The following is a 12671-nucleotide window of genomic DNA, read 5'->3' as shown; positions in this document are numbered from 1 at the left end:
ATGCATTCCGTAAATTGTCTCTGCCTAGGATTAATGCCTGAGGAATGAAGATGTCAGCAAATCAGTCTGTGCCTTGGTTGCTAGCTGACATGGATCCTCAGGAAGCATGGGTGAGCTGGGAAGGGAAGGGAGCATTGAAATTGGAAGGCACATTTTTAAGGAGCAATGACTTTACCTCAGATTTTGAAGAAGAATAAAATAGGAATCCAGTTTAGGTGCATACTGTCATTAGAAGGATCTAAATAATTTGTTCACTGAGTCATCCTTGATATACTTGTGGCATGTCAATCTGCAGTGTTTTGGTACTCTGGCTGAATCTCAACTTTCATCAACATTGTCAAAGGTCTTTTTTTTAGTGCCTAGCCATGCTTTGATACCACACAGAGATGTGGCCTTACTATCTAAGAGCATGTTATCTAAAGGAAAGCATCTGCATACCTCTGTGCCCCAGTTTCCCAAGCCTCACCATCTAGCAAACCTGTTGTTTGCTGGATATACAAAAGACCTGCTTGTGAAGGCTGTCTGCACCATCACTGATAAGCTCTTGACAGGGAGAAACTGTCACAGAATGAAGAAAGTATTGTACAGTGACAGAAATTAAGGACAATCTCCATTCTTAATCCTGTGTAGCACCACTGGGTTAATTTTTTAAAAACTGCTTTATTGGGACTTCCCTGGTGGTCCAGGGGTTAAGACTCCACGCTTCCACTGCAGGGGGCACAGGTTTGATCCCTGGTCGGGGAACTAAGATCCCACATGCCGCACGGCGTGGCCAAAAGAAACCTAAAAAAAACCAACAAAACAAACCTGCTTTATCATCTCAATCTTTCATAGGCTTTCCATTTTCTTAGTCTGGCATTCAGACTCCTGCTAGTTGGACCCTTACCTCTAACTAGAGCCTCCATTATTCCTCTAGTCTGCACTGTCCAGTATGGAAGTCACTAGCCACATGTGGCTATTGAGTACTTGAAATATGGCTAGTCTGAACTGTGATGTGCTGTGAGTGTAAGATACACAGCAGATTTCTAAGACTTGACACCAAATATATATATGTATATCTCAAATTTTAATGTTGATTACATGTTATAGTGGTAATATTTTTGCTATGCTGGGTTAAATGTATTAATTTCACCTGTTTCTTACATTTTTTTTTAATGTGGCTACTAGAATTTTTTTTTCTTTTTTTGGCCACGCTGTGTGGCATGTGGGATCTTAGTTCCGCAACCAGAGATTGAACCCACGCCCCCTGCATTGGAAACTCAGAGGCTTAACCACTGGACCACTAGGGAAGTTCCCCTAGAAATTTTTAAATGACATCTGTGGCTTGCATGATACTTCTGTTGGAGAGTGCTGCTCTAGTCTGACGAAGTCAGATTGCTGTGCCTTTACTCCTGCCATTTCTGTCACCTAGATAGCATCTGTTCCCTTATATTGCAATTTTTTTTCTAATTCATGTCTAACTCCCAACCAGATTGTAGGTTCCAGGTTCTTAGTATGTCCGGCACCCTACACATAATGCTTATTGAGGTGAAGCATGCAGATAGTAAGCATATTCCGTCTTTCAGCATTAGAAGTCTACCAATTTCAAGCTAAAAACTTTGAGATCATTCTCAGCAAATTCCTCACCCTGCCCACTGCAACCAGTCACCAAATTCTACCCATTTAACCTCACATCTCTCATCTCTCCTCTAAGTGGTGTTTCCAGGCTCTTTCAATCTACCCTCCACACTGCCACTTAGAGTACGTAACTACGTGGCAGGCACCATAAGCAGCACTTTACAGATATTAACTAGTTCATTCCTTGCAACAGCCCTATTAATCCCATTTTACATGTGAGGGAGCTGAACCACAGAGGTTAAGTCATTTGTCCAAAGTTTCCCAGTTAGTAAGTGGTAGAGCCAGGATTTGCCACTGGCTTAGAGCTCATACTCTTAATTGCTTTATTGCCTTCATATAGATAGATATAAAAGTAGAGATAGATGATAGATAGATGATTGATAGGTGATAGACGATAGATAGTAGATGATAGATGATAGATAAATGGTAGATAGATGATAGATGAAAGGTAGATGATAGAGAGATAGATGATAGATGATAGACAGATGATAGATGATAGGTAGATGAAAGATAGATGATAGATGATCGATAGATAGATGATAGATGATAGGTAGATGATAGATAGATAGATAATAGATAGGCTCTTAAATGGTCTTCAAACTGTTTTCCAGGAAACCCCAGGAGGAGGCCATGATGGAGTGACCTTGTCACTCTAGTTAGAAAGTAGCTCTACTTTTACTTGTTTTACATGTTGGCATTACATATAAAATTGTTTTGGGGAAAGGGTCTGTGGCTTTGAAGAAAACCTTTTTAGGAAAACCACTGACCTAAAGAATACATAAAGCCCTTTGCAATCTGGTCCCAATCTACCTCTCCAGCCTCATCTCTCTACTTCTCACATTCCTTATGATACAGCCACACTGAGCTTCTCACTTCCCATAACAACGTCTGTGTTTTCATGCTTTTATATAAGCTGTTCCCTCTGCCTAGAATGCCCTTCCCTTGTCTACACAGTGAATTCATTCTTTAAGGCTCAGCTCAAACACCTTGTAGTAGTTGAGTGTGGACTTGAACTCGATGGCACAGGGTTACATCCTTCCTTCATCACTTCCTAGCTGTGTAACCCTGGACAGATGACTTCTCTGACTCACCTGTTTTCTTGTTTTTTCAGATGGTGACAGTAGTTATACCTATCTCAGAGGTAAGAATTAAATGAATTATTACATGTAAAGAACTTCACGTACATGCTAGCTATTGTTAATCCTCTAATGAAATTTCCCCCTTATTTCCCCAGGTGTAATTATACCTGCTTCAGTACAATGCTTTATTCCTACAACTATTACATTGTCTATCACACTGAAGCATATTAATTATTTCATTGATTCTAAAACTCACACTTTAACATCTTACTTGGATCAGGATGCATCTTACAATCAAGTGTATTAGATTTTATGAAATTTTATCTGGCATCCTTCCTGGACTATAAACTTTTATTTCTTCTTTTCTTTTTCTGTTTAATTTTTATTTTTTGTATTTTTTGTTCATTTTATTATTATTATTATATTTTAATTGGACTATAAACTTTTTGAGGACAGGGACTGCCCCCCACCTCCACCCTACACCACAACGTCTCATCCCTTGCCAGCACATAGCTCATTGCCTGGCACATAGAAAATAGGCACTTAGAAAATATTTGTTGAATGAATGGATGATGGTGATGAAAGAGGCAAAGTTTATAGTCATAAGAGTGAAGTGTACCCTTGAAAAGTAATCAGATGCCATAAGTGGCCTTTGGCAAACAGTTTAGGAAGAAGCCATTTCAGAAAGAAGAACTGGGACTTCCCTGGTGGCGCAGTGGTTAAGAATCTGCCTGCCAATGCAGGGGATATGGGTTTGAGCCCTGGTCCGGGAAGGTCCCACATGCCACAGAGCAAATAAGCCCGTGCGCCACAACTACTGAGCCTGCACTCTAGAGCCCGCGAGCCACAACTACTGAAGCCCACGCGTGTAGAGCCCATGCTCCGCAACAAGAGAAGCCACTGCAATGAGAAGCCCGCGCACTGCAACGAAGAGTAGCCTGTGCTCGCCGCAACTAGAGGAAGCCCGCGCACAGCAACGAAGACCCAACGCGGCCAAAAATAAATAAACAAAATAAATAAATTTTTAAAAAAAGAAAAGAAAGAGAAGCATTAGCTCCTTCAGACCTTTATTCCTACTTTAATTATGGTATGGCGATAGGAGACACCCATCAAGATTGTTTTCTATAGAATGATCTTTGGAAAGGTGCACAGACCATCAAATCTGAAACAAATCCAGTACAGTGACGAAAATCACTGGGGAAAAAGTTCTACAACTCTAGTACTATGTCAGAAAATTCTAATCCTGAGAATTCCTTACTTAGAGCACCACCATCCTAGTTAGTCTTGCCTGAAATCTAAGCATCCTCTTTGACTTCTCACCTCTCTGCCCCACTCGTTCTGTAGCCAAGTTTATTCTACATTTGTTCTTGTATCCTTCCCCTTCCTTTTAGTCCTGCTACCATTGTTTCCTTTTACCAATAGTAGCTTCCTAATTAGTTTCCTTGCCTCTGGGTCTCTAGCCCATTTTACACACTGCCACCAATACTGTTTCTAAAAGCAGAGCAACGATCATGTTAATCCCTTGATTAAATACCTTTATGGGGACTTCCCTGGTGGCGCAGTGGTTAAGAATCCACCTGCCAATGCAGGGGACACGGGTTCAAGCCCTGGTCCGGGAAGATCCCACATGCCGCGGAGCAACTAAGCCCTTGTGCCACAACTACTGAGCCTGCGCTCTAGAGCCCATGAGCCACAACTACTGAGCCCGTGTGCCACAACTACTGAAGCCTGCATGCCTAGAGCCCACGCTCCGCAACAAGAGAAGCCACCACAATGAGAAGCCTGCGCACCGCAACAGAGTAGCCCCCGCTCAACACAACTAGAGAAAGCCCACGCACAGCAACGAAGACCCAACACAGCCAAAAATAAATAAATAAATAAATAATAAAAAATAAAATAAAAAGAAGCTCTTAAAAAAAAAAAAAACCTTTATGGATGAAACTGACCACTGAATAAAGTCCAAACTCCCTAGTTTGGATTTCAAAATCCAATGTGATCTGCCCCGACTTACCTTTACAGGTTCAACTCACCTCTCAGTTTTTCACCTTTCACATGCAGCCAAGTTACAAATTATATTTTAGATCTATTAGATTAAATAAAATATATTAAAATTACCTTCACCTATTTCTCTTTTTATGTGGTTATTAGAAAATTTCAAATTATATATGTGACTTGCATTATATTTCTGTTGGACAGCACTGCTCTAGATCTTACCTATGCTTCAACACTTAGCTCAAATAACATTGTCTTCCGTTATGGGTTCTCTGATTTAATCCATGGCTATTATCCCATAGCATTCTTATCTGTACCTCTCTTAAATCACATGTTACTTCCTACCCTGGGTTACAATTATTAATGTAACATTTGATTGAGTGTAAGCTGTTAAGGTTAGTATTTGTTTATGCAAAGATAATTAGTGCCCTTTCACTAGATTGTGACCCAGTAAGAAAGCAGTGCGGTGAAGGCGGGGGGCAGTGTTGGGTGAGTGAGGGGAGTGCATATATGTATAGTTTGAAAACATTCAATATTATGACCAAAAAACCCCACCGTTTTCATAATACAAGCTACAGAAAGCTTGACAAAATCTTCAGTGAAGTGAATGCAGCCATTTTCAACAGAGGACATGTTCCCTTAAGGATATGTCAAAATCTCTGGCAGGGCATAAGATTAAGTTCATCCAAAACAGGGGTGTTCCAAAAGACAAAAGTACTGCTCTGAAAATCACCACACTGTGGTCTTCTCACGGTACCCAGCAGCTCTTAAGTCAGTGCTTAACTGATGCAGGCTTAACTCAGAGCCTGGTGGCAGAGATAAGTGAAACATACGCCCTACCTTCCGAAAGCTCACAGTCTGTGGGGGAGAGAGACATGTTTATGCACTTAGTGTTCATCTCCCACTCTGTTCTAAAAGGGATTAGAACTGGCTCACAATCAGAAATAGCTTGAATACAAGTGAAATGGTGACAAATGCACAAAAAAGGAAAACGAGGAATTGAGATTTATAGATTTCATCCCAGTTTTTTAAGACTGGAAAAACTTCAACGCAGAAATCAGATAGGTGGGACTTGAGGGTGAATATGGGGGAGGGGAGAGAATGAATTCTACCTAGCCTCATTCCCTCCTGCTCTATATAAACCCAAGTGTGATTCACTTAGAATTGGAAAATTGTGCCGTGGAAAGAGCACTGAAATATTTGGGGGTGGTCGGACTAGAGTTCAAATTACTCCAACTCACTGGGCCTCAGTTTCCTCATCTATGAAAAATGATAATAGTTGACTTGGAGGATTAATGAAGATCGAGTGAGATAATTGGTGTAAAAGTGCTGTGTAAATTAAGAGTGCAAGATAACTTTCAGCCCTAGCACAGGCCTGAATGAATGAAATGGAAAATGGCATAAAGAAGTGAGTGAATGGCCCAAGGAACAAATTGTTCTTCCTACATAGGCTAGTATCCTTCAGCCCAAAGACATTTGGCCCCGATCCCCTTTTCCTCCCCAGGCTAAAAGACTGTACTTCCTTTCATGCCACGTGGGCCTACCCTGTACTGCTGCACCTCCTCGTCTCGTTTTTGCCTCACAAGGGTGGTCTGGTCCTCCAGATTCCTGTTTTGCAGGTGGAGCTGAAGGGCCTCTGCCTGCAGTGGTCGCAGAGCCTCCTTCATCGCCTGGATCTCGGCCTGGGTTTTCTGCAGAGCTTCGGCCGCAGCTTCTTTCCTCTCTAGGAGCCGCAGCAGCTGAGGCTCATACTCCTGCTCCAGGCCCTGGCGGCTCTCCGCCATGAGGTTCTCGAACTGGGCAGAGAGCTGCCGGCTCTCCTGGAGAAAGTGCCCGTCCCTCTGGCTTGGAGGTGCTTCTAGTTGTTGCCGTAACTGCTCCTTCTGCTTCTGATAGGCATCCAGAAGCTGGGCTAATTCCTCCGAGAGCTGGGCCGCCCGGGCGGTCAGCACTTCTCGGAACTCGGCGAACTGGGCCACGTCGTGCCGGCGGCACTCCAGCTGATATTGGTAGGACACACATTCCTTCGTCACCTTGAACAGCTTCTGCTTGACCAGCCGGATCTCCTCCCTCAGCCCATCCCTCTCCAGCTCTGCCTGGGCGTGCAGTTTGTAGGCAGCCAGGATGTCCTGGTGGACCCGTTGCACCTCCTGCAGGGCTGGTTCCCGGAGCAACACAAGCTCGTGGATGAGCCGATCCCTCTCCTCTTCCAGCTGGGCCACGGCTTGGACACACTGCTGGAAACGCCCCTCCAGCAATTCCAGGTCCTCTGTGCTCAGGCTCCCCTCTGTGCTGGGACGCGGCCCAGCTCTGAGGCTCTCCTCGGGGTTAGGTTTCTCCTCGCTCGGGACTGTCTCTCCCCCATAAACCATCTGCTCTGGGCTTATAGTCTTTCCCGGCTTCACGGGCTCTTCCACATATAGCATCTCCCCTGGCTTTTCTGGCTCCTCCACATACAGGGCCTCATCAGGCGTCCTGGTCTCCTCAATATGCAGCATCTCCTCGGGCTTCTTGGTCTCTTCCACATACATAGCCACATCAAAGTCACCTGTGTCCCCCAGGTAGAGGATATCCTCTAAGTTCAAGGTCCCTTCCAAAGACAGAGCAACTTCTGGGTTCCAGGTCCCCACCTCATACGGGGATTCAGAGTTCTCCTCTTGAAGAGAAGTGGCCTCTGCTCTTGTGTTCCTGCAAGAGAAATGACAAGGTGAGAGGGCAGCCACGATCCTGGGATGGTTTGTGACTGGAGCCAGTAGGACACAGGCCTAATTTATGTCAAATTCTCACATCTCAGAGAGCACTCGTCTGCCCCTTCCCTCCATCGATCCACCCCGACACAGCCCATTGCTTAGATCTGACACCATCCCCATGATGTCAGTGTCGAGTCTCTGCTTACATACCTTCAAGGACGGGAAACTCACACCTGAGCTACTGTATGTTCCACTGTCATAAGAAAATTCTAGTGTTGAGGTAAAACCTTCCCTGCAATTTTTCCCTGGGTTTGATTCTTCTTTCTAGAATCAGACAAATCTAATTTCTTTTCCATGTAAGTTCTTTGAACACTTAAAGAGAACTGATTTATCCTTCAGTGATTCCATGCATGCCAAGGTTTCCAGTACCCTCCTCATTTGGGTCACTTCTTTCTGACAAGCTCCAAGTTGACAGGCTCGCTATCCCTTGGGGATGGGTATAGGAAGCAATACCCAGGTGTACTCTGAGCAGTGATTCTCTGGACACTATACTCCTATTGTTGCAGTCAAGATGCCCTTAGCATATAGGGCAGCTCCATCATATTCTTGATAAATGCTGAGTTTGAATAAAACCCTGAAGACTTTTTCACACCAAGTGCTTTTAAACCACATCTCTTGTTCCTATAAAACTTCATCTTGTTAGAATTGGCCCATCCTTCTAGCCTGTCATTGCTCGTGAATTCAGATTCTGTGATTCTAACAGATGAGCCCCTTAACCCAGCTGCCCATTGCCTGCTAGCTTACTCAGTTCCTGTTGAGGAATGCTCTCCTGCTGCTTTGGCCCTCAAGTGGCTTTGGTCTTTCCTGTTTCAAATGCATCTTACCTACCTTGGATCTCTGAGCAATTCTTTGAAAATATAAAATACCATGGAAATAATAATAAATTACACTTTTAAAGGTCTTATATATACCAGGCCCTGTTCTAAATGTTTTACATATATCAATTCATTTAATCCTCATAACAATTCTATGAGGTGGTTACATTTATTATTCCCATTTTACAGATCAGGAAATGGAGGTTAAAGAGATTAAGTAATTTGCTCAAGGAAACTCAGGTATTCAGAGTGCACCACTTATCAAACAGACTAAATGTGAGTGTAGCTTTCAATAAACTTTTCTTATTTAAGATATAAAGTATAAATGAAAAGCCTCACATATCAAACAAAGAATTTGATTTGTCTTGAAAAGGCTTACTTGTGTCCAGGTTTTCAGCTCTATTTCTTAGCTCCAAGTTCCCAATAAAGATTATTTTTATTCTAAATCGTGTTCTCAGTCCTCCTCGCTACACCCCAGGAATCCCTGGCTTCCCTTTTGTATCTCCTGATGGCCCTCTGGAAACCACAAAAGTGTGGCTTCACCAGGCCCCAGACATCACTGGCCTCATTCAACCCCTGCACCTGCACCAAAATCTAAAACTTAATGACAACTCAACAATCACCTAGTCCATTCACTTCACTTTACCAGAGATGGAGTGCTTTTTTTGTTTTTTATAAATGCATTTATTTATTTATTTTTGGCTGAGTTGGGTCTTTGTTGCTGGGCACGGGCTTTCTCTAGTTGCGGCGAGTGTGGGCTACTCTTCGCTGCAGTGCATGGGCTTCTCATTGCGGTGGCTTCTCTTGTTGCAGAGCACGGGCTTTAGGTGTGCGGGCTTCAGTAGTTGTGGCTCGCAGGCTCTAGAGCGCAGGCTCAGTAGTTGTGGCACACAGGCTTAGTTGCTCTGCGGCATGTGGGATCTTCCCGGACCAGGGCTCGAACCCGTGTCCCCTGCATCAGCAGGCGGATTCTTAACCACTGCGCCACCAGGGAAGCCCTGGAGTGCTTTTTTAGATATCTTCATCTGATGTTGCTTGGCACCTCAAACTCAACTGCCACCAAATTATCCTTCTCCCTGAGCTTGTTACACCTGTATTCTCCAGCTCAGAGAAATATAACACCATACATCCGGCTGATGAGACAAGCAGTCTTATTTTAGTTTTTTAATTGGAGTACAGTTGATTTACAATGTTGTGTTAGTTTCTGCTGTACAGCAAAGTGAATCAGTTATACATATACATATATCCACTCTAATTTTTTAGATTCTTTTCCCATATAGGTCATTACAGAGTATTGAGTAGAGTTCCCTGTGCTGTGCAGTAGGTCCTTATTAGTTATCTACTGTATATATAGTACTGTGTATATGTCAATCCCAATCTCCCAATTTATCTCTTCCTCCCCTTTCCCCCTGGTAACCATAAGTTTGTGTTTTACATCTGTGACTCTATTTCTGTTTTGTAAATAAGTTCATTTGTACCATTTTTAAAAATATTTATTTATTTCTTATTTATTTTTATTATTTATTTTGGCTGTGCTGGGTCTTAGCTGTGGCAATGTGGGATCTTTAGTTGCGGCATGCAGATTTCTTAGTTGCAGCATGCATGTGGGATCTAGTTCCCTGACCAGGGATCAAACCCAGGTCCCCTGCATTGGGAGCATGGAGTCTTACCCGCTGGACCACCAGGGAAGTCCTTGTACCTTTTTTTTTTTTTTTAGATTCCACATGTAAGTGATATTATATGATATTTGTCTTTCTCTGTCTGACTTACTTCACTCAGTATGACAATCTCTAGGTCCATCCATATTGCTGCAAATGGCATTATTTCATTCTTTTTTATGGCTGAGTAATATTCCATTATATATATGTACCACATCTTCTTTATCCATCCCTCTGTCAATAGACAAATGGTCTTTAAACAGCCAACTCACTAAGAACTGACGTTTCTATCTCAGAAAGTCTCCAGTCTCAATCTCCCTCTTCACCCCACTGCCAGGACCCTCGTCCGAGTCATCATCTCTCACCCGCACTTTCATACCAGCCTTCCCATAAGCCTTCTTCCTTCTCATCCCAGTCTATTCTTGACAGTGATGCAACTTGCTATAATATAAAGCAAACCATCTTGCTCCAATTCACCATATATAGCCAACTGCTTAGCGTAGACTTAAGGCCCTTAAAGATGTGACCTCAACATACCTCTTCAGCCTCATCTCACATTACTCCCCATAGCCCACCCAATGCTTGACAACCCGTAACATGCGTTAACTTTTATACCTCCTACTCCTACCCCACAATGTCTAAAGGGTCCAGCTGAGAAAATACAATTCATTGTATACCACCTGACTAGAGAACAGTCCTACACTACCTGGAAAAGTAGAGTTCCTAGTGCCAGGAAGGATGCACCTGCTCAGCTAGCCAGACCCACCCGGATCCTCAACAGAGTCCCTGCTTTGCCAGCAGACGGCCCTCACATCATGCTCCAGCTCAGTCCTCCACCCTGGAATAATGTAATTGTGTTCAAGGAAGTATTCTAAGCGTTTCCCATAAATACTCATTTATCTGATGCTCATCCATTATCCCCATTTTATAGATTAGGAAACCAAAGCACAGAGTAAAGAACTCACTCAAAGTTCTACAACTCGTACGTGGTGGAGCCTGGCGAAGGCCGGCGGTCTGGCTCCAGAGCCGGAGCTCCTTTTTACCACTCTCGTCTTAGAACAGGCATAAGATCTGAAAGAGGTAAAACAACTACGGCAGGTATAATAGAGCTCGGCCCTAGCATTCATAATATATTTATATCTATTTACCTAACAAGTGTCTACTCATCCTTCAAACCCTGCTCAAACTCCACCTCCTCTATTAAGCATTTCCCAGACAACTCCCATTCTTGTGTTCTCAAGGCACTTTGTAGGCAGCTCATCTTTGAACTAAGTGCTTTGTGTTACAGAAGAGCATGTATCTGTTGCCCCGGATAGTCCATTTCCTAACAACAACTACAGTTATTCTCTCTATATCCCAGGGTGGGGCTCTGTAGAAGGTAGGCAGGCAGCAACCAACTGAGCTCCAGGGAGGAAACTTGCCCAAGGTCGAGCGGCAAAGCTGGAAGTAAATTCCAGGTCTCCTGACTTGCAGGCAGTGCTGTTACCACACACCACTCAGTCACCCCATCCACAATGCCTCTGCTAGGTGCTGCCCTCACACCGCTGTTTCTCTCTAAGGAGCTGGGGAAAAGTAGATTATGGGAGGTCTAGGGGCAAGGGGGCCAGCTTAACTGGGTCCCCTGACCTCAGGTTTCCTTGGGCTCCAAGCAGCCTCCCTCTCTGCCACTTTGTCCCTGTCCCTAGAGGATTCCAGCAGCTCCCAACCCATCAGGGATGTGACTGGGAGTGTTTGTGACACTGTGCAGGCATGAGTTGGTGTGTGACTGACTCTGTGTGTACCCCTATGTGTGTACAGGTGAGTGCACATGTAAAACTAGACTCAGCTTTGTGCCCTTGGTGACAGGGGAGGGGTGTCAGGTGTGTGTGTTTGCACCTCTACCTCTTGGTACAAGAGGAAGTCCAGGGCTACAGGCTGACCTGGGGCAGAAATGCTCCCTACTCGCCCCAAATCCTTCAGCCACAGGTCCCTTCCCCGCTAACCAGTGGCGGAGCTGACCGTTGGATGATGGAGAGGGCCTCCCCTCCAGGGCCCCTGCCAACCAAGGCCCTCTTGCTGGTCTGGGACAGTAGACTCTCCCCCACCCCCTCCCCGCCCAACACCACCCCAGGCCCCAGACCAGAGAGAACCAGCTGCTTGAACAGACTCTCAACTCCAAGCTGGCAGCCGCCCAACCTTGCACCAAGTCTCTTCCACACGGCAAATTCAGCAACTGGAGGCCTCCATCTCCAGCTGCATTGGGGGTGAGCAACGAAAGAAAACGGGTAGCGTCTTTGGCCACTGGGGGCCGAGTGGCATCTGACGGTTGGTGCCCGCTAGTGTGAAGCCGTTAATCCTCACACCGCCCGTGGGAGGGGGAGGGGTAATTATAAAAAGTCCCAGACAACCGGAGGTGCCGGGCCGGGGCCAGACGCCCCCATCTCCCTTAGCGGGTGGCTCCGCCCCGTGCCCCACCCAGGCTGGACCCCCGCCCCCGCCCGGCGAAAGGAGCTCGCGGGGGGGGTGAGGATCCATCCAGCACCCCTTCCCCAGGGGCGGCGACGCGGGCCCGGGACGGTCCTTTCCTACCTCGCGGCCTGGGCGGCGCCGTCCCCGCCGCGCCGGGGCTCCGGGCTGGCCATGGCTGCGCGACCCGGGCTGGGCGGCCGCGGTATTAATAGCTGGCCCCCCAGGCCGCCCGCGCCCGTCCGCCGCACTGCCAGCTGCAGCCGACACCGGATCCCGCCGGCCCCCGGCCGGGCGCGCCCACTTGGCCCAGGC

The 12671-nt window shown here is 45.6% G+C and overlaps 1 protein-coding gene across 1 annotated transcript in view; it reads right to left on the bottom strand.

The window, feature by feature from the left end:
* Positions 1-12671, bottom strand: part of SYNC (syncoilin, intermediate filament protein) — a 17111-nt gene extending 4440 nt beyond the window's left edge. Inside the window, exons 1-2 of the mRNA XM_082411544.1 lie at positions 12480-12671; positions 6233-7376 (exon numbers count right to left, since the gene is read on the bottom strand). Coding sequence (XP_082267670.1) covers positions 6233-7376; positions 12480-12532 — 1197 coding nt within the window. The 5' untranslated portion in view covers positions 12533-12671. The remainder of the gene's footprint in view (positions 1-6232; positions 7377-12479) is intronic.

This window comes from Balaenoptera physalus, assembly GCF_965194825.1.
Source record: "Balaenoptera physalus genome assembly, chromosome: 1".
In the NCBI taxonomy this organism is placed as follows: Eukaryota; Metazoa; Chordata; class Mammalia; order Artiodactyla; family Balaenopteridae; genus Balaenoptera; species Balaenoptera physalus.
Note: the sequence above shows the minus strand (reverse complement) of the source record. Positions and strands in the feature narration are given on the sequence as shown.